This window comes from Patiria miniata, unplaced genomic scaffold, assembly GCF_015706575.1.
Source record: "Patiria miniata isolate m_02_andy unplaced genomic scaffold, ASM1570657v1 HiC_scaffold_20, whole genome shotgun sequence".
NCBI lineage: Eukaryota > Metazoa > Echinodermata > Asteroidea > Valvatida > Asterinidae > Patiria > Patiria miniata.
The window spans coordinates 19,675,521-19,702,620 of NW_024037059.1; the positions used below are offsets into that span (position 1 = coordinate 19,675,521).

The window sequence follows — 27,100 nt, forward strand, 5'->3', positions numbered from 1 at the left end:
TTGCCAAGATTGAGCAAGGATCCAGTTGCACATTCTCAAGAATGTGCACGCCCATTCTCGAGAATGCGTGATTTTCAAGAATGGGCACAACATAAACATCACTGCGTTGATTTGCCAGGTATAATTTTTCTACGTGTACTTCGTGTTAATGACAGCAATAGCGCCCTCTATAGTCAATTTGGCACGTTTTGGTAGTTTCTTTTTTTGAACGTTTTATTTGCTATGCAATGCATCAACATTTTCACAAAAAAATCAGCAAGTAATTTTTCTTGAGGGGAATATGGTGGACAATAGATGGAATTTATTACATTTTTGCACGTTTGTGAACACAACACAAACTAACAAGAAAATTATGTCCTTCAGTTGTAGTAATTTATCCTTTTCCATTTTTCCGATAAAAACATTTTTGTTTTGAAATTTTGTATTCAGCTATTTAAAATGGTCGGGTACTTATCAAAGCCACACATATAAGCAAACAATTAACTGTGGCAATTGTTTTTGTTGATCGAGTTCCGTACCAAATTCAAATTGATGAGATTTTCAAGTTTGTATTTCAAACACACACAAGAGACAAACACCGAGAATGACGATGAAATGACAAAACTGAAAACAAGAATATTTTCAAAATAATTTATTCAAATAAAACCCACAGAGGCATACTTCACAATATGCACAAATTAAAAATTCTGCAATAAAAAAAGAAGGAAATAGATGTACATATGGCACAAGGGTATAATTAAACCAATGTTTAAAAGTGATGAATATTACTACGTAAATAAAAATGAAGATAAGATGCCACAATTTGGTGACTGGAGTTTATCAGTTTTACTAATTAAAAAGTTTCAGAATTTACATTCTTCTGAAACATCGAGGATAAACTTTTTGGAAATAAGAGTGTCTCAACTTATGGGCGTGAATTTAAAACAAATAAAACGAAGATAAAAATAACTGTATTTCATTGCCAGTCATCCAACAGAATTCCAGAGCATTAAGTTGGAATGCAGTAATGCCAGTCACAATAGTTTATAAAATATAGCGATAAAAATGACATATCTTCAGATTAACAGAATTTTCCCCCATCCAAATTATAATTTGATAATTCCAAACCCTGAGAATTGTTTTGGTCTATGGGTAGGATGGGAAAAGATCTCAAGGCAATAGGCTCCGTGCACAAGTACCGCCTCAACGGTAAGAAAGGGAGGGTTGGGGAGACCACTGGGAGAGACATTTAAACGCATTGTTGATGACGCTCATGGAAGTACATCATGGGTTTGGGAACATTCAGAATAAATTAAGCTGTGCGCGCGTACTTCGCGCTATATGCGCGTGAACCAGTACGTGCATGCAGTGTGTTCTGTTCACTGGGCCCTTGAAAATGGTAAAAAAGCGCCCTCTCTTTTTCGCGCACGAAGCCAATGGATGGCATACAAAAAATGGAACCTATTAAACTGAAAGGGAGGGGTAGTGATTGAGACCCTGGGAGGGTCCAAGTTGGCCTTAGAACAATGGCGTGTTGTGGAATGACGTTTTGGAGATAAGGTGGAGGAGTATGGGATATTGCAAGTACTAGCATCACGTCCCTGTTGCGTAGACCGTTGAGTAGCGACTTCTCTCGGACGTGTTCTGCTCCTTCAGCCTGCTGTACCATCTGGGTGGATCCTTTGAGGTCTGATGGAGAAAAGAGTACAGAAATTTGAAGAAAATCATCACTAGAGGTTCTTCTGAAACAACTAAGGACACAGGAGCATCAGCCGTTATTAAGCTTAATCGTTTTCGTGAGTCCTACAAGGAATTCTTACAAAAATCACATTGAACATTTTTGGTACATTTCTTCTCAAACACTCAAAAAGAGTAATTCTGGATTAACGAGTAACAAAACGGAATGATGCTGTACTTGATACACACAGGGAAACTTTAGGCGTTAGGATTGTTGCTGTTAAAGCCATCAGCAGTTAGCATTACAGTAAAAAGCAAAGAAACCCAGAAGGCTTGGAGCACTCAGAACTCAGAACTTTCCAACTAACCCTGTGCGACAGGGAAAACACAATGTATAAACACTGGTATATTAAGGAGCATTTTTCAGGCTTAGAACGGGATTGATTACAAAGGCAGCGTTCCCAGCACTTTATGAAAACAAATTTTCCTGACTTTTTCGCTGATATTTCCCTGCAAAAATTAAAAAATTCCACGAGAATTATTGTTTCACTTTTTGGTTGCTGGCAAGTAAAGAGGTGGTCGCAGCAAAGCAACTAAGATACTGATAATACACAGGCAACTTGTTGACAAGCGAGGGCCTCCCTTCTCCCCTTACAGCCATCCTTTCCTCACCACATGCAACAGAGATGCACATACGTCAACCTGACAAAAACCTTTCCCTTCTGGGCCACTGTCACATTCCCTGAGTTTTCCCCTGATTTTTCCCCCCAAATTCCCTGAGTTTTTCCTGACTGGAATAATGGAAACACATTTTCAAGGCTTCCCCCAATTTTCAGAGTGGCTGGAGCCCTGAATGGGATGTTAACATATCAGAACACACCATGTCGCCAACTGCACGGTCACCAAATAGTCAGCAGTTTCAGAAGCTTGCATATATACAGGAGGTTTCTTGGGGGATCATGCAACTTACAAAGATAGTTGGAGCTGGTTTGTAAGAGTCTGAACTATGATGTTTTGTTGGGCTTGATGCTGCCCGCTTGCTGGTTGATGTATGCGTCTTGGCTGGGCTGGGCACTTTCTCAATGTGCACTGGGCCAGGATGTGAACCAGAGACCCTGGGTTGGTAGCGCTGGCTCATGTTTAATACAACCTGCTTCATGACTGCCATTTCCTGCAAAAACAAACATCAGTATGGGTTATAATACAAGGAACATCAATGCAAAAAAAGCAATGCAATTAATTTCTGACTTAATAAATTAATTAATTTCTTAATATCGTTGACATAATAGGGGGCTGTATATTAATAATGTGGTGCTTATATAGCGCTTTATACCATTGAAAGTCTCAATGCGCTTCACAATTATTACCCCTGTTCATCAGGCCATGAGATCAATTTTTCTGCAGCAGCTCAAGATCAGCACAATGTGGTCTCTATCCTCCCAGGTACCCATTTATACTCCTGGGTGGAGAGAGGCAATTGTAGTTAAGTGTTGTGGCAAAGAACACAAGCACCATGTTCCGCATCAGGGTTCGAACCCATGTACCACGGCAAACACCGTAACCATTGGACCACGGGATGGAGAGCCAAATTAGAAAAGTTCTGGAACGGTATTCAGGAGGTGACAGGTTCAAACCCAAACAAGTCAGACAAGAATTTCCTCTATTATACCTCTCTTTGATTCAGGAGTCTTTCCAGATCAGCAGACATCTGATTTCTGGCTTGGATCAACTCCTCTCGTTCCTGCTTCAACCGTCTGCAAATATTGACAAGACAAAATGACACAAAAAAATAGACAAAAGAGAATCTACATGTGCACAGACTAATAAGAAAGTAAATTTTGAGTATCAATCTTGAATATGATACTGCACATTTTCTCATGTCATCATGATCATCAAAAGGAAGATGAAAAAAAAACCAAGCTCATCAAACTTTTCTGAAGAATTTTACAAATTTATCCTCAACTTGCCCAATATCCTTTTCGAGTGTAGAGATGTGGTCCTTGTGTTTGCTGATCTGGCCGTCCCTGCCGCGTATGCTCTCAATCAGATAGTTGTACGGTTGCTGGGCCTGATCTAGGAGTGATGTGGCACTGGAAAGCTGCGCAGAAAAAGAAGACGCATAGCGACTATGCCAATAATCTAAGAAATTTCACAGAAATACTTTGAGATTGAGAAGACCTATCAACCCGTTGAAGGGAATGTACAACATTTGCTTTTGCTGCAATTTTCAGAAATAAATGGATTTGGAGGAATAGTATGTTATAGCAAATATTGTTACACTGCCTTTTGTTCACGCTTTGGGTTCGTAGATGCTGGAAAAACCAAGAAAACCAATCATATTCTTGTTATCTGGTTCCCTGACCCCACTTAAAATGAAACAAAGCAATTTATAGACTTTGGGGAATTGTAAGGTCAGAGAATCTGTCTAGCAGGCTTGTACCTCTTCACAGGAGTGTAATCAACTGCAAAGAAAATGCAGACAAACTAAATATGAAAAATAAGGAGCAATTTTTGAAAAAGAGCCAGTTTTCTCCAACGCTGTTCAGCCGACCAGCATTGAAAAAAATACAATTTTTCTTGAAAATGTCAGCACACCAGGAGCCACGATTTTACAGGATGCTTTAGACTGTCATTCCCTATCAATCTAGTAAGGTATTTCGTGATAATTTGATCATTTCGTTTTTTGATGTTTGCAAATGTTGTATCTTCCCTTTAAGGCAGTGGTGGATGCAGGATTTTCCAAATTGGGTGGCTGGGTTGTTGGGGTGGGGGGGGGGGTGCGTAATTTTTATTCCTAGGAGGGTTAGGGGCAATGTCATGAATAATTCATGTTTATCCATGAGAACGGACAATGACATCAACAGCATTGTTGTTATAGTTACTCAACTAGTTACAATACATTAAAGCATTTTAAAGAACGGTTGTCGTCGAGCTACCACACAGTAGCCTAGTGGATAGCGAGATGAGCTATGGATACAAAGATCCCTGGTTCGAATCCACGTCGTCGCTGCTCATTTTCATCAGCTATTTTTCTTCTCATAATTTATCACCGAGATAATTTTAAATTAAGGGGAAAATAGAACGAGAACCTAAGTCTTGCAATGATTTAAAGGAAAAACTGAATTATTCATGACATTGCCCCTAACCCTCCTAGGAAAAAAAATTACGCGGGGGGGTTAGCTACCCCAACCACCCCCCTTGGAGCCAACCTTGCAAGGTAAGGTAGCTCTAACCTGCATAGTTGTAATTAAGTCACAGGTAAGCCGCAAGTCAAATCACAAGTAATGTGACAGGTATCGGTGGATTAAATGATGACAAAATAAGACCTTTGGCCCAATCATTTCAAAAGCTTCTCAAATGACTTGTGATTGACTTGAAATGCCATTTATGATTGAACCCAAGTAACTTACAGTCCTGAATGACGTGGAAATATCTGAACGCAGCCTCAAGCAATATTCGGACCCCCCCCCCCCTCACCAATTTGAGTGATTTGGAATAATCAGGCTAACCTCTTCCCCGAGTTGATGCATCTGTGTTTTGTTGTTGTCAAGCTCCTTCTTCATCGACGTGTTGATCCTCTCCAGTTGCAGAACGCGTCTTGCCAGATGGACACTGTTGAATGACACAAATTAAAGACAAAATTACATAAAAATTGTTCTAGAATAAAGACAACTGTAACTGAGCAACTGAAACTCACCCTCCATGGTCAAAACATAATTCTTAAAATGAGGGACTTTTCAGATTGAAAGTGGAAGTTTTTCATTTGAGCTTACCTATGCTGCAGTCTTCGTTTTGCCGTTGACGGAACGTTAGCACCGTACCCGTATGAGAACAACACTCTTTCTGCTGTCTCATCATTGTCATCTGAAATTGAATGACACAAGAAAGGAACATGAGCCATAACCATTCGAAATGCTGCAACCCTCCCAGTTACTTTACACTGAAGTTGATGTCCCTTGAAAAGTACAAAGAATGTGTTGTTTGATTCCCACACAGTGTGGGATTTTTTAGGATTCACTTAGGCCGCCCTCAGGTCGACCTCGTGACGACCAGAACAGTCAGCGACTGACTTTTCAGGATCGAACTGCGCCTGAGCTATGACCATCAGGAACACATCAGTCACAGATTTTTTGTGACCCGAGTGTAAATTTGACATTAAGACGATCAGCATCAGTCATTGCTCAAAAAAATTTCAACTTCTGTGACGTGTTACTGACAGGCAGGAATCATTCGCTGTCGACCTGTATAAGTTACGACGTCGTGAGCACATCCAGATTATCCTACTTCATTGTGTAGCCAATCAGTCTGCAGCAAAAATGGTCGAATGAACAGAGGTGGCTGTGGAAGATCGTTTGATTGTTTTCAACACGCGAACCGCCATTTTGAAGATGTCATATGATCACGTCTATGCTGAGGAAGTGTTGTGGCGTCGTGGGTGACTTACGCACAGTTGCGATTATTTTGTGGTGAGGCACCGCTTGTTTAAGGAGCAGTCTAGTGGTGGAGCACAGGATTCGTGATCGAGAGGTTGTGGGTTCGAGCCCCACCGTGGTCATGCGTGTTGTGCCCTTGAGTAAGGCACTTTACCTCAACTACTCCTCTCAACCCAGGTGTTAAATGGGTACCGGCATTATTCAATGCTGGGAAGGTAACAGACTCGCTGTGGAGGAGGTGTGGCGATCCTCCCACAGCAGCATACGAGTCTGGCCCAATCGCTAATGAAAGAGAGATGGGCACTCCGTTCCTGTGAATACAGGTTCGTCCCCTTTACTTTTTACTATTAGAGAAGGACATTGTGGCAATGACTGACTAAACCAGTTGTTGAATGGCTACAACTTTATTTCTTTCTTTTGCTAGTTTTGTGCTAAAAGTGGATAGCCCTAGCCATTGACTTACTCTCTGCAGCTTGCATGACCACATCATCCAGTTCCTTCTCCAGTTTCTCATAGATGTCCAGCTTGGCACGCAGCTCAGAAATCTGAGCTTCAAGCTCCGTTGCTTTACGGTCCGACGACGTTTGCATACTGTAGTATTCCTTAGTTAAAACCTGTACAAATAGAGGACAATTAGCATAAAAATACTGAAGTACTGAATTCTGTTCTTATACAACATGAGCTCTGTGCACCAGTTCCCTCTCAACAGCAAGAAAGGACAAGTTGGGGGAGACCACTGGGAGGAAAATTTGAATGCTTTGCCGACAACGCCTGACGCTCAAGCGAAGACGCTAGGGCTTGTGAACATTCAGAATATAATTAGTGGTGTATACTCCTTGCTTTACGCGTGCAAACCAGTGCACACACAGTGTGTCCTGTCCAGTGGGCTTTTTAAAGCATTCAAAAGTGGCCTCACTAGTTCGCGCAGAGAGCCGATAGATGGTCTTGGAGGTAACAACCTAGGGTTCGAACCTTCAAAACCCAAGTTTTCCTTAGGCCTTGTATATCTAAATTTGTACTTGAAACAATTTCTGTTGATGTGCACTCCAAAAAAATTTGCCTACTATTAAAAGCATCAAGATGAATCTAGTTTGAGAAATTTTGGCACCTAGACTCCAGAAATTCCGAGCAAACCTCAGGCCTGCTATATTCAGGCTAATGTGATGGCTATGTTTAAAATTTCGCAGGTGCAAGTACAATGTACTTGAATTCCCCGACTGGATATGATTCATCTTATTGATAGTGGTCTCTACCGCTGTGGCGACTTGGCTGCAGGGAGGGACTGGCAGTGTTAAGGGAAAATAAAAGAATCCAATCACGGGGCCTAGACTAGAGTTACCTGGATCTTCTGGCGGTGTTTGTCCAGCTCCACCTGGGTCTTGTCCAGGTTCCGTAGCGTCTCCTCTTGCAGCATGTGGGCCCTCTCTGCCTCAAACTTGTGCATCCTGACCTCGCCCAGCATCTCTGAGGTCTTGCTGTCTGACGTCATCTGCAACTGCCTCAAACTAAACAGACAAGACGTTATGATTCAAATCGTCATATGTGTCAAAACTAACATATAAGTTTAATACACCATGAAGTGATCGTGCATAGACTTTGTGCACATGATAAGCCGTGTCCGAATTACTTGGCTACAATTGGAAATCACACACACGCCTATGGAAGCGGCTGCAGCCACTTCCCCATAGACCCCTGTATTATTTTCAGCCACAGCCAAGTAATTCAGACGTGGCTCTTTATCATTTCATGGCTTGGCAACTGTACACTATTTCACTTAGACTCGATGACAAGCCGTTATATAGTCGTATTTTTGTCCGTGAACTTCAGTGGAACTCCATCGGCGCGGCTGGTATAAGACTAGTACGTAATCGGCAGGGTTGCGACAAATCTAACGACTTGACGATTATGTTCTTGCACCATTATTCATATATGCAAGCAGCGCAATACATATTGCAGTGAGATCCAATTGCGCAGCGCTATGCAAATGAGGACTCATTCATTCCGTTAAATGAGGAGTTCTTCTCAATACATCAGGGGCATGTTTGCAGATCTGGCGACGTTTTAACGACCAATACACTCAGTTTGGTCAATTGTGTAAAGAAATTAAAATGTATCATTGTGATATCCTCGATTTATTTGAGTTGTGTATGCCCTATAATGAATTTTGTAATGTTACACAACACAAAGTACAAACCCTCAAAGTTATGAGAACAATCTTCCGTGGCGGCCTAGAATATGCTCATGCTCGCATAGAATTCGCGCCATACTCCCATATGTTGTGTACAAAATTGAAAACGTATTCGCCAAGTTGGTAATTTTATCAGAAATAGTCAGCATCATTTGGTCAGGGAACCAGACTACGCGCATTGCAGCAATATTTTACATGCGTGGAGCCAGTAACCGGTACCGTACGCAAAACCATTACCGACTTGGCACCAAGTCTATATTTCCTTTGTTTTATTCATTTCATTTGGCTACAGAATTGAACATCGCACAAATTTCATCTTTGCACCAATATTCACTACAGTTTGTGAATTTTTTTTTTGCAAGCTTTCAAATAAAATCACAGGAGGGAGGAATCCGACTGATCCATTCTAGCTTTATTACTCACTCTGCAAGTAGTTGGTCATATTTGGCACTGCATTCCTTCTCTGCTGCCACTGCTCTGTCCTTCTCTGATAAAGCAGTGTCGCGATTCTCCCTCAGATTCCTAAAGGAAAGACAACAAAATAACATCAACAAATCATTGAGAGATGGCTTGTGAAATACATACGCTTTCTTGGAAACCAAATGTCTTGAGAAAATCCAAGTTGTGATGAAATTTTGGCTGCAGGCACTGAAGCGGCAAGGCCTGGTGAGGTTTCTGGATACTGTGCTACGCTTGGGAGTCAGGTTGGTGTAGCGGTACTTTCCTAGCCTTCCACTGCTGTGACCCTGGTTCGAATCCCGCCTGGGCAATATGTGGATTGGGTTTTCAGTCCCTACCTGATTCCGTGGGTTTCCCCTAGAAAATTCTTCTGGACTTTTCTTCCCACCTCTAAAACTGTAACTTCTTCTCATTGTCTTCTCTCCACAGGTTTCTTCAGGCTTGCGAGCTACAGTGCCTGGGCCGCTTTTGAGGAATACTTGGTTTCATTACCAGAAATGATTAATTATAATAATAACAATAATTGTCTGTCAAACAAGGTCTGTACTTGTGTAAGTAACTCAGCAGTTTCACAGAACTGCTTCAGAAAAAAAAACAAATAAAATGCAACACAACAACTGTCACATGCCATGGAGAAATGTGTACGTGTGAATGGTGCAGTGTCCCATACCTATTCTCACGTTCAAACATCTCTCTAGTCGTGGTCTTGAGCTTGTCCACCTCGGTGTCTGTACGAAGTCTGATGGCCTCCAGTTCCTCACGCAGCCTGCTCTCATACTCAGCTTTGTAACGATCCCTGGAACAAGTAAAAACCATTAACACAAAGAAAAGAGATGAAAGTTTTCTAGTGCTAATATTAACTTTTTCTACCAAAGCTGCAAGACTCAGTACGTCAGCAGAAAAACAGAGCACTATGGTCTAAAAACTCAACAACATAAAAAAAAAAAAAAAATCTTTTGAGGGTGCATTCTTTATAAAACTTCTGACAGAGAGCATTGAGCTGTTCGGCATTTAACAGAAAACTGTAAATAAAATGAAGGAACGTAAGTGAAAGTTCTGCCCTTCAGTGATTTAATTTTATAAGCATTGTGCTTAAAAAATTATATGCGTCAAAGGTACAACCCAATCATCAAATATACATCTCCCAAAGGAAAATCCAGACAAAGTTGTAACAGGAGGTTTGACAATCAGCAGAAGCAACCTGATTCAATGTACACGTCTGGATCTTCTAAGAACAGTACTTGTTTTAGTAAAAATGTTAATGTTGTTAATCAAGACAAGTCTTTTACAATATTGAGATCATTTTGCAACCCCATGACCTAGCGGTTAAGAGCACCGGACTCATGCTCTGGTGTTTCAGAGGAAAACAGTGGCGTGGGTTCGAGCCTGGGCCCGGACACTTGTGCCCTTAAGCAAGGCACTTAACCATTATTGCTTCGTCCTTTGGATGGGACGTAAAGCCGGAGGTCCCGTGTGTTGTGTAATGCAATGCACAGAAAAAAAACCAGTAACACTTATCGCTAAGAGAAGGGGTTTGCCCAGTGTTTCTGGCCTCCTAGTTATACTCCCTTGTGGAAGTCCTGCAGGAGAAGAACCAACCAAGTACCATACCTTGACTCCACATATTTCTCGTACAGTTCTTCTCGCGCCCTCTTGGCATTCTCCAGGTCGGCGGTGGTGTCCCTCAGCCGACTCTCTGAGTGGTCATGCTTGCCAGTCAGGTCATTCAGCTGCCTGTGCAGGTAGTCCTTGTCTTGTCTCAGGAGGGACAGCTCTTGATTCACTGTCGACAACTAGGAATTTATAACAAAAAACATGGAATGAAAATTCTGCCACGTGAGAGTTTTTGCAAGCTCCATGTGGTGGCAGTTTCTCCGACCAAAAATGAGATTCCATTCAAAATTACGGAGCTAATGAGCAAACAAATGTCTGCTGAGCAAAAAAATCTGATTGGCTAAGCTAAAAGAATTAAGCATACCATTTCCAAATTTTTATGGATAAAATTCAAAATGGAAAGATTCCCATATCTGGCCATCACAAACTTTTCCTTCAGTGACCTATATCAGCCATCAGAAAGTGATAATGTGTCCTAAAAAGTCAAATTTAGCAGGGAAAATATTGAATTATTAACTGAGAAAACACATTTTCAAACCAGTCTCATACGGTTTGTGCACAGGGTGACAAGTGATGGCCAGATATGGGAATCTTTCCTTCAAAATTCATTTTGATAGCAGGAACGATGCTTCTGACCTGCTTTGTAATGTCTTCTTTCTCACTCAGAGTGTTCTTGTACATCACGTCCAAATAGGTATGCTGTTTCTTCAGCTCCATGTAGTCATGTTCCAAGTGGTCTCTCTCACTGAAAAAAAAACCCCAAAATTTATTGACCAAGCTTATATTGAACGCTACATAAAATGTGGTCGATACTTTTACACAATAATGTTAAAGCAAAAACGAACGGAGATGCAATCACATGCAATAAACATTGAATGATAATGGTTAGCTGTTTCTGCTCAGCATATATGTTCTGTGCTTAACAATTATCTCTGCAAAACTGCTGCATGAAAGACGCCCTAAATCTGCAGACATATTACATTTAAGACAAAGACTGCTTTATCAAAAAAATACCTATCAAATTTCCAGTTCTATTCAACAACATTTTGAATCTATGCAAATTATTGAAAGACATTCAGGAATTAATAGTCTCAACAAAGCAAAATCCATATTGGTGTTTGAAATAAATACTACCACCTAATAGTAACTTAGTACATTTTAGTAGGTAAACGAGAACTGTCAAGACTGTAGAGCAACTGGAATAATATTTTTGATCCTGTCAGTGTACTGTACCTTTTGACTCTGTCGTAGTTTTCTCTCTTGTAGTCTCCCTGCTGTATGGAGGCCTTGGTGTCTGCTAGCTCTAGGGTCAAGCGCTGACATTTGGTTTCCAACTCAGATCTCGCGTTATGCTCAGTTGTTAGGGTCTGTCAAATCAGAACAAGAAAAGCCACAACAATGACTGTAATACAGAAAATAAGGCATGAATTAAGATGAATTGAAAAAATATAATAAATTGAGGAAAACTGATCAAATTGTAATGAGTCACTGTTTACAAACATGTTCGGTATAGCGATGTTCCACTGTATCTGTAACCTGACTTGACAAGTGCATGATTAGATGGCAAATATGTATTCATGGGTATGTTTGGCTTTTCTGCAACTTTGGCAAGAAAGCCTTTGTTTTTCTTCTGTTTTCTTTCTCTCTTTTCTTCTCCTTCTTCTTCTTTCCAAAATCCCATACACTTTGTGCATGTTTCATCATCTGTGCCATTTTTGACATTAAACTAAAAAAATATCAAAGTGGAAAAGCCATATATGTGATGCAATCAAGCTAAATGAGTCGTTTGTCGGGAATTTTTATTTGGAGATACAGACCAAAATAGGACAACTTCATCACATCACTTCATTGCATCTCTTAGTGTTCCAACTTCCATAATTTTCGAACTAAAGGCGGTATCAGCATGCAGTTTTCACAGCAGTAAGCTGAGATTGTGCTCTTTTCAAATCTGTAATAAAATTTTTTTGACCAGCCGTCGACAAACGACTCATGTAGCTTGATCGCATCACATATGTTCTGTTCTTAGACAGACATAGACCTCTACCGGTAATTGTACATATTTTTTTTATCAAATCTATGTACATTTACACAAAATAAATAATTTCCAAAGAATTCACCAGAGGTAGCTACACAACTGCAACGTACAAATCTGAAACAGACAAATCACCTGTTGCAATCTTGCCAGGTCTTCCTTGTACGTGTTGACCTGCTGCTCAAGGGTGTTGTTCCATCCTCTGAGGTCCGACAATTCTATCTGGAGGGGCCGTACCTTGTCGTACAATTTCAGCTGCACAAAAGGAACAAAACAGAAAAGATGTTGCATGCATTGAGTTAAACAATGCATTTTGAGTAAATACGAAAAGAAAAGTTTCCTTATATGAATAATTTTTACACAGATTCAGACCTGTCAAGAATTCTAATGCATTTGTATGTTAGGTCTGTGCGCAAACATTGAAGCTTGAATGATAAAAAATTGATAAAAAGCTAGGGTAAAATCTAGTCATTTTTTAGGAACCATTTATTTCATTACCAGCAGTATTTCCCCCGGCTAGTGAAATGAGCGAGGGGGTAAAAATTCAAATTGATGATTAAAACAAAATTGACGCAGTTTGCAAACTCAAAAGGATGCTGCCCTTACAAAAATGCGAGATGATTCCATTCATGTATCCAAATTGTGAATTCTTGATACATAGAGGTCAAGGAAAACGCTCATAAATTACACAAAATGAACATTTTTCAATTAGTATTTCCTTTATAGCAAATCTTCACAGCGAGGTGGTGATATTGGCAAAAATTGAGCGAGGTGGTCACTGAAAGTAGTGAGGTGGGCCGCCTCATGTTTGAATGGGCAGGGGAAACACTGATTACCAGATATAATTAAATTTGATACAAAATATACATGTGAGTCAAGAGTAAACACAGCAAAGAAGACAATACATTGGGTATGCAGAACTCCAAATTTTATGATTAGAATACAGTTAGATCATGCAGAAATGAATTAATCAGTTTGATAAACAGGTCTCTAGTGTTTAATAGAACATATTTTGTGATGCCTTGATTGTACTACTAATATTATCCACGTGTATGCATTTACTGTTTTATAAACATATGTCTGCACATACATGTATAAACCTGTTCACAAATGCTTGCAATACCATAAAAAATATCCTACAAACTAGGCTATGAACATATGAATGCACCCACCCATAAATGTGCTATACACATAAGAAGTATCAAAATTGTATGAATTCAACAATTGTTCTACTCACACACAATGGCAACGCAAAGAAACCGCCCTTTCTTTCTGAACTGTAAACCCAAGCCCCTTGACTATCAATAGACACTATTGAATTGAAAGTTCCCGACAGTGAGTGTGGTTTATAATACAGGCCTTGTATGTACGGATGAGTTGGCACAGAAGGAAAAGTAATCTTTGTGGGAAACTGTCTGCTTATGAACTTCCTCTGGTAAAAAAAAATCTTGTTTCTCCGCATTTCCCTGTTCAAGGTTAAACACAAACTTCCTTTTTTTCCCTCTTAGTTTCATGGTCAATTCAGCAATTGACAATTGAAGGCAAATACAATATTGTATTAGAATCTTGCACATGGGTCAGCGAGCTTGATTTTAACTTAATTTCTTTTGTGAGACATGGTATACAACACATAAACAAATCATACCTATGAAATGGTCAACCTTTCGAGGGATTTTTTTTCTTTTTACTGAAGTCGAAGGGCATGCGTCCGGTACTGTGACTTCCTGAGATATTGACTGATGACTGAGTCACTTGTAAGGTGTATAATATGTCCGTTCAGTTGATATTTTGAAATTTTAATAAGCTGCTATCTCACATGTTCATTGATCAACACACCACTGGGCCAGAGCATCAAGAAACAGGATCCCAAATTCCCAATCACCCAAGGTAATTTTTGTTGCAAAAAAGGTGACCTGTAACATTGAAAATTAGAATTCATTTTAATAATATCATGAATTGTATTAATGAAAAGGCAACGTGTATTTGTTACTATGTTAGTGGTTGAATAAATTCTTATTTGCCACAGTTAGACGAAGAAGTAAAATATACAAGGCTCCATGTGGGCCTAGATCAAATCCTCGCAATATCATCACTGAAGATAAAAAATAAATGAGACAAATAAAAGTAGGTTGGCTAAGTCACTTGGAAGTTCTCAGATAAGCAATTAGGTAAGAGTTTAGGCGATCGTGTTTTGGCCCCTGTTTTGTTTCAATCAGATTAGAATCAACAATTTTTTTATTTCTAAAAAATGACATTGTCAACCTAAAGCAGACTTCTCTCAATGCAATGACACCTTTTTGGTAATTTTTGAACAGTTTCTTGGGGTAGAAATTACGATTTTCCTACGCAGCTTACAGGCTGGTTGGTGCCGTGCAGCGCGACTTGCGTGCTCACGCTACACATGATACATCACGCAGTGATCGCCATCTTTATTTTCGTGTTGCGTTTTATCGTTGTCATCGTCATTTTACCCCCAAATTTCCCTCAAAAATTCAATCCCTGCCCTTTATCTATGACATACATGCATGTTCTTAATGTCGCCATCTAGTTTGGTTGGTCAAATAATTTAAAAGTGGATTTTTTTCCCTTATAGGAACCGGACTCATAGATACACGATCGCCGAAGTTGAACTCACAGCAACATAATCTCGCAGCGACAGCTCCTCCTCTGAGTGTGCCCTCAGCTCAACATAGTCAGTCTCAGTCAGCTCCAGGTCTCGCAGGACGCTACGCACGTCGCCGGCCCGGCGCTGCAGCTCAGCGTTGGTCCTCTCCAACTGCTGCTGCCGTTTGACGATGATGTCAAGCTCTGACTGCAGACGCTGCTGTCGCTGTCTGGAGTCCTGCTTATGGATGTTGAGCTGGGCCTCTAACTTGGCCTGATTAATACAAAATGAGCAATTGTACATTTTGAAGCACGAGTTCAACAAAGTTGGTGGTAGGAAACTTTTGTCCCTAATTATAAAACAATTTGCACCAAGCATCTGCTGTTGAAATTAGGTGTAGGCAATGTGTTAATGTTCAAAAGCCTGCTGATTAATCAAAAATTAAAAAGGTCACGTAGATTAAAATCTCTCGTAATATCGTACATATAATTTGCTGATTGCACACTGGTTTGTTATATAAAAAACATAAACAGTTTGAAACTCTATTCAAATGCTGGTTGGATGAGGAATATGTACCAGAAAACTTATGAACATAGGGGGCCTAATTTGTTTTTAAATTTGATGAAATATGATCATCATTGTTCAGATGAGGCTACTTTTATTGAATTTGATATTCAGTTTATATTTATAATATTTGTAAAACAAAAACTTTAAGTATGATTTTAAAGAAAAGTACATGTATTTCAATGCATAAATTTATACTTTATAACCAGAAGACAAAGAGTAATCGAAATAAGTCTATAGGCCCCTAATGTAATTTGAATGATTTACAAATTTATATCAGAAAAATAAAAATTCATTCTGAATTAAGAATTATATTTTGAAGCCTACCTGCAAAATTTGCTTTTGATGTTGCGAGTCGGCAAGTCGTTCTTCCAGCTCCTCCACCTTGCTGACCTGCTCCGCCTTAAGGTTGTCAATGATCAAGGCCTTCTGCGACAGTTCGATCTTCAGCAGCTGCAGGTCGTGAATCATCTGTTTGCGCTCAATCAACTGCTTCGTGATCTTGCTCTGTTTCTGGTGGAAACTTTTCCGGTCTCGCCGCCGGTCCGTTTCCGATTCGTCCTCCGCCGAAATCGACAAATCAGTGGCCAGGGAGGTGCTGATGTCCCCCGTTTCCAGCTCACTCATCGTGCTGGAGATATCTCGGGGTTCCATGGCTCTGTTTTAAGGATTTTTTGTGACAAAAAATCTAACGACCGCAGCTGAAATTTCGTACCCCGCGCGTTCAGTTTATCTACGTATGGTGCCCTGAGGCGAATATCAACTGGGTCGTAGAGTGTGCGGTGTCAGTGGAGAGAATAAATGTTGGTACCAGCCTAACACAGAAAATGCTGCACTTGTCTGTGTCCAGCTGCCTTATTTTTATGCATTGTTGTACAAACACTGAACGACGGATTATTTCGATGCTGTCGACATGGGTCGACCAATCATCTGGTATGGCTGGACAAGGAATCTTTGTAGGAAGATCGCGTGCGCCCGTCATACGGTTCCTTCCAGGAACCATCTTCTGTGTGCATCAGCGGCGCCGGCGACACTACATCGACGCAGTAGCAGGTGCGATCCGATGATGCATAAAAGTTCCCTAGAACACAGTGGAGCCTGAGCATGCTTAAGAGGGTGGGGAGGGGGGGGGGGGGGGGGGGGTTCAATCAGGCCAAAGTTAGAATTACAGATGTGCCCGCCAGAAATATAGCCTAGAAATAATAGACTTCTAATTTTAGAGAAGAAGACTGAAATAATCTGATCCAGCTTGAAGTCAGCTTGAGGTGTAATTATGAATGATGGGGAGGGGTATAACTCGGACTAGTTACCATGGTTACAAAGGATGAAGTGATGGAGGTTTTGATAGTAACAAAAGACATTAAGTTAAAAAGTTATTATTGAGATTTATTTAAGATTTTTTTTTCTCATTTAAAAATTATAACCCAAAGTGATGGTTTTTCCTTGCAGGTGTTTGATTTGTTAAATATATTTGGACATTGCAAGTTCTTCAAGTTCAAATGGAGTTGCCCAGAGGTAACTTCATGCAAGAAAATTTAATCTGGTACCATACCCCATCTTATTCTGACCTTCTTGTCACAACTGTCCAATGGTATTTGTTTCAGCTCTGTTCTCTCCAAGCAAGAGTTGAGCTACTTCCACAATGCTGGACCCACCCCACTGATTGGTAAGACCATTGGACAGATCATGGACGAAACCACAGAGAAATTCCCAGACAGAGATGCACACGTCTTCCTCAGAGACGGAATAAGGAGGACTTTTGCAGAATTCAGAGAGGAGGTATAAATCTTTATCCCATTCCCAACATTTAATACTAAAAAACTTCTTTTTCAGGATACACAGAAAGGAATCTTGGAGGACAGACTTAGGATTTTTAGAGGAAGTTTCAGGATTGTAGAAGGGGGCTTTAGTAAACATTTCAACAAAAATTGACTGAAAGTTATCATCCTTTTCCCAGGGGCTTCCACTAGTGAATAGCCATTTTGAATCATTAATTGAATCTTTGGGACGTCCTGGACCAGCTTTTGTTGTGGGGCCTATATTGCCTAGTTTTAAATTCTTTGCAATTTCTTCCTTTTTTATCCTAAGACTGACAGGGTAGCAACTGGCCTCCTAGCCCTGGGCATCAAGAGGGGCGACCGAGTGGGTATGTGGGGGCCTTCTACCTTAGAATGGGTGCTGACACAGTTTGCTACGTCCCGCATTGGTGCCATCATGGTCAACATCAACCCAGTCTATAGAGTTCATGAGCTGGAGTACGCTCTGAGAACGGTAGTATTCTTGAACAGTTTGTCTTAGAAACCTTCGTGATTGGCTGTTTTGCCGGTCCCAGAGGGCACCCTAGTGTCATCTTTGTATATGCACCTCACTGACTGACTACCACTTTGAGCTGGGCAGTGCTATCATATAGGATTACCTCGTAATACCAATGAATGGGCTTACATCCGGCTTATTGTGTAGACGAGGGGCCGATTTCACAGCGCTGCTTAGCACAAAAATTTGCTTAGCACAAAAAAAAGTCTGGCTTATAAAAGCAGGTTACGAGTCAAAACTCCATGTAATTTTCGTGCTAAGCAAACAACAGCTGAATTAATAATCACGAGCAACACACATCAGAAAGACTTTCACATCAGAAAGACTTTCAGTGAATAGCCATGTTGAATCCACTGATGTGAGTTTCTTCATTTTAGCATTCCCTGGAGTTTTTTTTCACCTTTACTCTTCTAAAATAAATAACAAGTTGAAGACTCATCCTATATTTTGCTGGATTTTTGTTACTTTTCTGTTCAGTTTTTATACTCCTGTCTCTTTTTGTGTTGTGATTTCAGTTGCTGTTCAGTTCCATTTCTTTCTCGTTTTTTTGTTTTGTTTTAGTCAGAATGCAAAGCTGTTGTATGTGCCCGGACGTTTCGCTCATTAGACTACTATGCAATGCTGCGAGAAATCTGTCCTGAGCTTGATACTGATAAACCAGGACAACTCAATTGTGCTAGGTAAGTTGAAAACACTAAATGTAGAACCACTCACAGATATATCTGAAACGATTTCACCTTTACTCATTGTCATCATGCCAATTTTCATTTCATTAAGGCACGTCATCATAAAATGTATTAAAACAGCAGAAATCAACAAAAATGCTAAGTATTTCTCAACATTTTAGGCCGAAAGCTTCATTTAAAGTCAGCAAAAAATCTGTGCTTGTTCAAGCAGGAAAGTTTTGCCCACCCTAAAACATTATTCATTGCATGTGCTAATCAATGCTAGCATTTTCCATGGTGCATCACTATTTCAAAAATGGAACAATTTGTTTGATCTTTGCTGTTCATACTGCTTGCTGTTTCTGCTGAGGAATTTTTTATTTAGAATATTGTGTGTCTGCAATGCTGTGAAATTGGCCCTTTTAGGCCAAAAAAATAAATATTCGGTCTCTGGTCAGACCAAAGTTCCGGAATTGACGCGGCCACGCGGCTTTTTTTTTTTTTGGCTTTTTTTCTTTTTTTCTTCAAGCTTGGATTGTACAGACAAGGTGGGTACTATTTTGCTTTTTTGGTGTCCTCATGTACATTGGTGTCCTCCATAATTTGCCTTGGTGCTTTCGATCATTTGCCTTGGTGCAATTTCCCATTCCTTGGTGCTCTTTGGTAAAAAAAATTGAGGAGGTGCGGAAATAGAGGGCGCTGTTGGAGCTACCGCGGAACATTTTGGAAAATAAAAAGATCGACGCGCATGATTAAAATTGACGCGCGCGCTGACCAGAGACCAACTTATTTTTTTTTTTGGCCTTAAATTACTGATGACACTACCAACAAATGCTGTGACCTGTCTTCTAGGCTTCCTAATCTAAAGACAGTTATCTTCAGAGGTGAGGACAATTTACCGGGGACGTTCAACTTTTCCGACCTCCTCAAGATGGGAGGCAGCAATGAAGAGAAACTGAGGGATGAATATGAGAACAAGATACAGTTTGATGAGCCTGTCAGTGTACTGTTTACATCGGTGAGTGTTAGACTAGATCGTAAATTATTCAAACTTCAGTATTTATTGCATTAATTGAGTGTATCTGATTGAGTGTTCCAGTCGAGTTCATCAAGACAAGAGTCCTCACAAGTCCGATCACAAATCTTCCTGGACTTGTGATGGACTTGTGATGGACTCGACAACACAGATTTGAATTCGATATTAGCTTTTGCCCTTCACCGACATATAAACACTGTATACTCAGTGTGTTACCTCCTGAGAGAAAGTTAGAAAAAAATTACTCAGGTGGGACTCGAACCCACGACTTTCTGCTTTCGAGTGCACACGTCTTACCACTCGACCACCCAGATTGCGGGATTGGTTGGCTGGTTCGAATCTGATATAGCTGCGGGTACCGCAATGAAACTATTCATAAGATATCGTTTTGGTTTGCGGTAACACCATGTGGTAATAACTACTGCTTAGAAGATATTTAGTTCTGAAAAGAACTTGTCCTGCTTATTATCAATTTCGCTAAGTAGTTTTTAGTTCTGATAAGAACAGTCCTGCTTTAAGTTCTAAAAGAACTTGTCTTTGGTCTCAACGTTTCATAAGATGGAATTTGCATCGGAAAATTCAATATTTATGCATCGGTGAAGGGCAAAACCTAATATTTAATTAACATCACACCGACGCAAATTCCATCTTATGAATAACACTGATTTGAATTGGATAGTGGGTTAAGAATTCTACTTACGACGTGTAACTATGGAGAATGTGCATAGAGCAGTTATCACTTTTCCTGTAGTTTACTGGTCTGATGTACTGACGAGTTGGGGTATATTTAGCTGCCTTTACTGTGTTTTGAATAGGATTGAATAAATCAAAACGAATAAAAAGACTGATGATGTTATTTTGTCATCTTATGGGCAGGGTACTACAGGTTTCCCAAAGGGTGCTACCTTAACACATCACAACATAGTCAACAATGCATTTAACGTCGGACATATGGTTGGTTACCATGAAAAGGTAAGTATTGACTTCATTTTACAGACACAAAAAATTAAGAAATACAAATTTGATTGGGAATAATATGCAAAGGTATGTTGGTCCTTTTTTGGTTAAAAATATTTTCTGAGTTATAATACATCTTGGTGACTTTTAATAAAGGATAAAATGTTTGAGGGAATACTTTTTGAACAATGATTTTTGAAGGGAACACATTTTTGCTATGGTTTAAATGAGGTACTAGTATAAATTTGCAGCCCATAGTTGCGAATGTGTTTGTTTTTTGTCTCACTAGCTGCTTTATTTCTGTCTGAAATGTTTTTTTTCTTTTCTTCCATATCTTAATGGGTGGCATGGGTGGCTTGTGCGTAAAGCGCTCACCTCTCACCAAGGTGACCACGGTTCGAATCCTGGCCGTGGATCGCATGTGAGTAGAGTTGTGCGTTGGTTCTCTCTTGTGCCACGAGGGTTTTTCTCCAGGCCCTCCGGTTTTCCTCCCTCCGGAAAAATCAAACACTTTCGATCTCAGGCTGTGCTCCGTAGTCATATATGGGTCGATGTGGCCGGCAGCCAAAGGCGCTTTTACGTGCCAGCGGCCCGACCACGTTGTAGTCAGCATATACCGGCTGCGAGTAAGGATGATTAGCCTCCCAAATTATTATTGTTATTATTATTATTATTATCTTGAAACAGCACCACCGTATTTGTGTACCTGTTCCGTTGTACCACTGTTTTGGCATGGTGATGGCGTCCCTGTGTGGTATGGTGCACGGTGCGACCTGCGTCTTCCCTTCCCCTGGGTTTGAGGCTGAAGCAGCCCTTCAAGCAGTCGCTACAGAGAGGTCAGTCTCAAGAAATTCATCTGTTTTTTTTTTAACCAGTTCATGCCGGGATTATTTTGACGAGAACGGAATGAGGCACGGGATTTATTTTCACTCGGACTCAAGCCAGGCGGGTTGAAGCCATCACCCTCGGGCAGCACACTCATATATTTCCGGCGTCGCTCCCTGCCAGGTTGCTGACAGATATTTCCGACCTTGCGCCCTTTATCTGTCATACGTTCCAAATATTGCATATCTTGTGTGTGTGTACGAGGGCTCCGGCGCAAACTGGTTAAGGGAACTGACATCCGTTACTCAATATTTAACTTACATCTCCTGGATGAAAAATTTCATCATACAATTAATAGTGACGGTAAACTGAGTTTAGGGAGAATCGTATACCTTAACTCTCTAGTTCCTGTCCAATCCATCTGGAGATTTTTGTGGTGATGAACAAAATCCACATATTCCCGATGAAAAGTTGTAGTCTTGTACTCTTGTATATTGAAGAGAAAAAGTACCTTTACTCCCCACAGGTGTACGTCTCTCTACGGCACACCAACAATGTTCATTGACTACTTGCATCACCCAAGGCTGTCTGAGTTTGACGTCTCCAGTCTCTCTACGGGCATCATGGGCGGTTCACCCTGTCCCATCGAAACGATGAAACAGTGCATGACACGTCTCAACATGAAGGATGTTTCTGTAAGCTTGTAATTAGTTCAATGAGCCCAGTTTGCTTGAGCAGACAATACCGCTTAGCAGAATTAGGTGCCGAGCAAATATCAGCTTAAAGATTGCATCTGTTTGAAGATTGCATTTATTGACATGTCAAAAAACTAAAATACTAAGAAAAAGGCCTTTAAAGTTTCGAGTTTAAGATGCCAATTGTTTTTTCCTTAGAAATACTATTATTCCATGATTTTTATACTATTTCTTTGAAAATAAGTGTAGTAGGCATCAAGGATTAAAGATATCAATAAATCTGAAAGTTGGGGGAAAAAAACACCCCACTCGATTTTTTTTTTGCAATTTCTTCACTACAGCCTGTGCCCAGAAGGCGAAGAACAAGCAAGAAGGTGTAACCAGAAAGCATTCTGATTTTACTAGCAAAATCAGAATGCTTGGGGTGCTGTGGTCCAATGGTTACGGTGTTCGACTCGTGTGCCATGGTACATGGGTTCGAATCCTGACCGTGGGAACATGGTGCTTGTGCTCTTGAGCAAGGCACTTTACCATTATTGCTTCATCCTTCAGATGGGACGTAAAGCCGTAGGTCCTGTGTGTTGTGTAATGCACGTTAAAGATCCCAGTATACACTTGTCGCTACGAGAAGGGGTTTGCCACGGTGTTTCTGGCAGTGGCAGCAATATGCGCCGCAGCACCTAGCAAAAAGGTGCTACATAATGGGTCTCATATGTTCGTATACTTCATTTGCCAGTCTTTGGTTGCATTCTCCCCCAGCGCTTTGTATCCTTTGGAAATGGCGCTATATAAATACGGTTATTATTATAAAGTCCTGGTTTCACTAGAATTCTTGTTTTGCAGATTGCCTATGGACTAACGGAGGTGTCCCCCATCATCACCCAGACTTGCCGGGATGACCCGGTCGATAAGAGAGTCTCCACTGTAGGGAAAGCAGCACCCCACACCGAGGTAAGTAAGTAAGGGTAACATTTGAATTACTGAATGCTACGGGGAGGGGGTTATTTAATTTCAATAAGCTTACTTCCTAGTTTCATGTATGATCATACTTCTTTTAAAAATATTTCTTTTAAAAATTGTAATGTCAAGTTCTTTTCATATATCATAAGTTCTTGAAATTTGGTGTGTTGAATAAATAAAAATGGGGATGCAAAAGAAATCTCTTGCCATCAGTTCAGAAAAAAAAAATCAGTAATTATTTTTGACTTAATATCTTCCTGATTTATGTTAGGTACAATACAAAGTTCTGCATCCTTGTCCTAATTCTAGCTGTAAGCTCACTTACAGAAGTTGTTTTTATACTTGCATTTGGAATACTCACCTTTGTAAATAGTTGAAGATCATTGATATTCAAACTGGAGAGATTGTTCTGCGCAACACGTCTGGTGAGCTGTGCAGCCGAGGATACACCACAATGATCGGCTACTGGAATAACCAGAAGAAGACAGATGAAGCTATTGATAAAGCTAGATGGTTCCATACAGGGTTAGTTAGGCCCAAAAAAAAAAGTCTCCGGTTTCTGGTATGCGCGCTCGTCGCCGTAGCCATGCGCGTCAGCAAAATGAAAAAGTTTTTTTTCCAATGAAAGATGATGTCTCAAAACCGCCAAACTCACTGGTTTGACTGGAATCCTGCTGCTGCACAATTTTAACGTGTTTTTAGATGGGGTTACGATCGAGAATAAGCTTTATGTGGCCTCTCTGGACTCCCATATATTTGCACTAAGTTTAGTCGGGCACCATTTGCAGTCATCAGCCGACATTTGAAGCAAAAAAATCAGGTAAAAAAAAAAAAAGCCGCGTCACCACACCACTTTTTTGGGCAAGCTCCATACCAAAAACCGGAGACTTTTTTGTGTGGCCTTAGCAACTTATCTCAAAGTTTTGCCCTGTACAAAATGTCATTTAATAAAGTAATTGTAATGTGCTCTAAGTGGTCATTCAAGATTGGCATAGCCCTTCAAACCATTTTTTAAATATTTACAACTGATTCCCTTTTTTCTCCCTAACTTCAGGGATATCGCGGTGATGAATGACGAGGGCTATGTATCCATTGTGGGACGCAGTAAAGACATGATCATCAGAGGCGGGGAGAACATCTATCCTGTAGAGATTGAGAACTTCCTGTATAAACATCCCCAAATCAACGACGTTCAGGTACCGTGGGCTTGTCCTAATTTTCTAGTTTAAATAATTCCAGTCTTTTTTTTCTTCGAGAATGCTCATGAAGCATCAGACATGTTCCATAATTAAAACAAAAAAATCTGGTGCTAATTTTTGAGAGACGTTCTGGCTTTTCAAATCATTTATATTTACAGTCTTACACAGTAAAATACCCTGCAATGGGCCTTATTCACGAGTCGGCCATATTGAATTGAAAGTTGGGTAAAATCTTAATTCATGGAACTCTTGCGAAGAGAAATGAAAGCAAGTTCATTTATAATAAATTCCAGTCTGCTTCAATAAATAATTTAACATTTGTAATTAAACATTCCCTAATGTTTAAAGCCATATTTAAAAAAAAAATGTCAGTAAAATAATCCTGCATAAATAGTCTGGCGCCATCCCATTCAACAGTTAACAATTAATTAAATACATTCAGGGAACTCTACAAAAATGGCCAACTGGTGAATAAGGCCCATTAAATCAAATAGCCATAGACCTCGTGCGGTAAGGCAGAGCTCAGGGGCAGTGGTTTGGTATCACTTGAATATGCATTCATTGTTACTAAATGGAAATAATAAAGAGCCCCGTCTAAGGGACCTGCAATTCATAAGGTCTATGAGCAGACCCTAGACAGGGGCGTAGCCAGGAATTTTTCAGTGGGGGGGGGGGGGGGGGGGGGGGCGCTGGGGGGGGGTTGGAACACTTCATGGGGGGGGGCGTCATGTAGATCAATGATAAATTTTTTTTTGAAACTCAAAATCTCAGTGGGGGGCGACGGGGGGGGGGGGGGGGGGGGGGCGACAAGGTTTCATGGGGGTGCTGTCGCCCCCCACGCCCCCCCCCCCCCCATGGCTACGCCACTGACCCTAGAATAAAATCTTACCACAAGTCTACTCACGTTAAAATTTTGATATCTTTCAATAAAACTCATTACTTATTTCTGGACGACTGCAGAATTTTTTTTTCTAGTCATCAACAATTTAAACAAAACAGCATTTGATGTGAAATTAATTTTTCTATTGTAATTAGCTTAAATACTTTTGTTTCTTTTGTTTTTTTTTGTATTAAGGTGATAGGTGTTCCAGATGAGCGTCTTGGCGAGATAGTGTGCGCCTGGGTCAAACTAAAAGAAGGACAAACGACAACGGAAGACGACATCAGGGACTTCTGCAAAGGAGAGGTCAGTGTTGATGTTTCTTTTGCCTTATGGCAATCATTTTGATGATTGGTGTGAACTGAACAATCTTCTTTCATTTGACATACTAGTTTTCTGTTCTCTTAAAGTGTGAAACTTTGTCTGAAGCTGCGTAGATTAAAAATTGTATTTGAATTGTTTTGTTAATGCTGAACAAAATGTATGTTTTCAATTTCATTCACTGTCCAGGTGGTGTGTTAGGTTTTTGAATTAAATGTGAATATAATATATCAAATTCCTCAAAAGTAAACTTACGCCTTTATTGTTGACAAAACAGTGAACTAGAATGATCATTTTTTTATGAGGGGTAACATTTCCAAAGTAAAAAGAAAATGGTAAAAAATGTAAAACAAAGCTAATTTATGTTTTGCTACCAAGATCAATTGTTGCAGCTTTGATATGATATGGTTACTGACATAAAAAAAATTACTGAAATAGCAACATACCTGTTCTTGTATTTGTCCTTTCAGATGGCTCACTTCAAGATCCCAAAGATCGTTCACTTCGTCTCCGAGTTCCCAATTACTGTAACAGGCAAAGTGCAGAAGTTCAAGATGCGAGAAGAAATGGCTAGAATTATGGGCATTGAGTGATGTTCAATAATCTTAAATGTAGTTGGAAAGTGAAGTGAAAGGAAAGGGGTAGATGAAGATGGCCCAAAAAGATTCACAGCATTTGGTAAAGATGAAAACTTTTGTATGACAATATTTAGAGCGTTGAGTTGAAAAGTGTAGCTCGTTGTACGCAGGGTTTGTTTTTAACTTTTGATTGGGGCTGATATTTTTCATGTTATACACATTTTGTAAATGTAATTAAAACTAGATAAATTTATAAATGCTAGTCCGGTATGTATAAGGAACGATGACATTGGGGAAACACATTTTTGTGGGTGGGGCCAAGAATAAAGTGTTTGTGGGAGGGCGAATTAAGGTTCAGTGAATTGGCAAAACCTTAAACAGTTGATTAAAAAATGCAACAATGAAATATAATTAAGGTTTTAATGTCTAAATTGTGTGAATAGCGAAAAAGATATTTTGCTTCATTTGGGCAGGTCATTCACAAACAATGGTGCTGTTATTATGTTAAGTTTGATGTAATTTTTCGAATGCAGGTTATATTGTGAACTTGGGCATTAACATTTGTAGTTTTAGCGTAGTTGTATAGTTTTATCATTGTACAATTGTTTCTTTTATAATAAATTGTCTTTTAGTCTTCGTAAAGCGCTTTGAGGCTTTGGCATAAGATGCTATATATAAATGCTTTTATTATTATTAGTGGTAGTATTAGTAAATTCATCTGTTTACAAAAGATTACCATAATCATGTTTTTATGAGCTTGGAACATTATATACAAAGTTGTTCATCAAAATTTATTAACAAAATATAGCTATATTCGCAGGTTCAGATTGTTTTTCTATCATTTTATACAAATTGTATTGCACAGTTTACATTTTTTGTAAAAAGTACTTTGAGTATTGTCTTTAAAAAAAAAATTTCTCAATCAGTATTAAAAATTCTATGCAGAATAAAACTATTATAAACTTTTTGTCTTGGTCTCTGTGTGTTTGTTCAAAGCTTAGCGTTACTCCTTTGCTAGTAATTTTTATGTAAAGCAGAATAGCGTTATTTTTTGGGGGAAAAACTTAATTTGCGGCGTTTTAATAGGTTCATTAAAATGGGGAGACCATTGAATCCATTG

At 39.8% G+C, this 27,100-nt stretch overlaps 2 protein-coding genes across 3 annotated transcripts; one reads left to right on the top strand and one right to left on the bottom strand.

Annotated features, from left to right (window-relative positions):
- Positions 1-616: 616 nt before the first annotated feature.
- LOC119727851 (progesterone-induced-blocking factor 1-like) lies at positions 617-16,352 on the bottom strand. Its single transcript, XM_038199926.1, has 16 exons — positions 15,879-16,352; positions 15,018-15,260; positions 12,518-12,637; positions 11,584-11,717; positions 10,987-11,095; positions 10,348-10,529; positions 9,407-9,532; positions 8,701-8,799; positions 7,429-7,594; positions 6,553-6,703; positions 5,430-5,520; positions 5,166-5,268; positions 3,624-3,754; positions 3,326-3,410; positions 2,627-2,827; positions 617-1,668 (listed from the first exon to the last, which is right to left on the bottom strand). The coding sequence occupies exons 1-16, from the start codon at positions 16,203-16,205 to the stop codon at positions 1,573-1,575; spliced, it is 2,364 nt and encodes a 787-aa protein (XP_038055854.1). The 5' UTR covers positions 16,206-16,352; the 3' UTR covers positions 617-1,572.
- Positions 16,353-16,391: 39 nt separating this feature from the next.
- LOC119727850 (medium-chain acyl-CoA ligase ACSF2, mitochondrial-like) lies at positions 16,392-26,575 on the top strand. Of its 2 annotated transcripts, none has more exons than XR_005271008.1 (13): positions 16,392-16,604; positions 17,156-17,330; positions 17,640-17,822; positions 18,426-18,544; positions 19,382-19,547; positions 20,442-20,537; positions 21,210-21,358; positions 21,874-22,042; positions 22,886-22,993; positions 23,376-23,527; positions 24,057-24,198; positions 25,284-25,387; positions 25,873-26,009. XR_005271008.1 is itself a non-coding variant. In XM_038199924.1 (13 exons), exons 1-13 carry the CDS (start codon positions 16,465-16,467, stop codon positions 25,993-25,995), a joined length of 1,833 nt encoding a protein of 610 aa, XP_038055852.1. In that variant the 5' UTR covers positions 16,392-16,464; the 3' UTR covers positions 25,996-26,575. The 2 variants fall into 2 exon arrangements, 1 of the variants encoding a protein (XP_038055852.1); XM_038199924.1 differs by having other exon boundaries at positions 25,277-25,387; positions 25,873-26,575.
- The last annotated feature ends 525 nt before the right edge of the window (positions 26,576-27,100 follow it).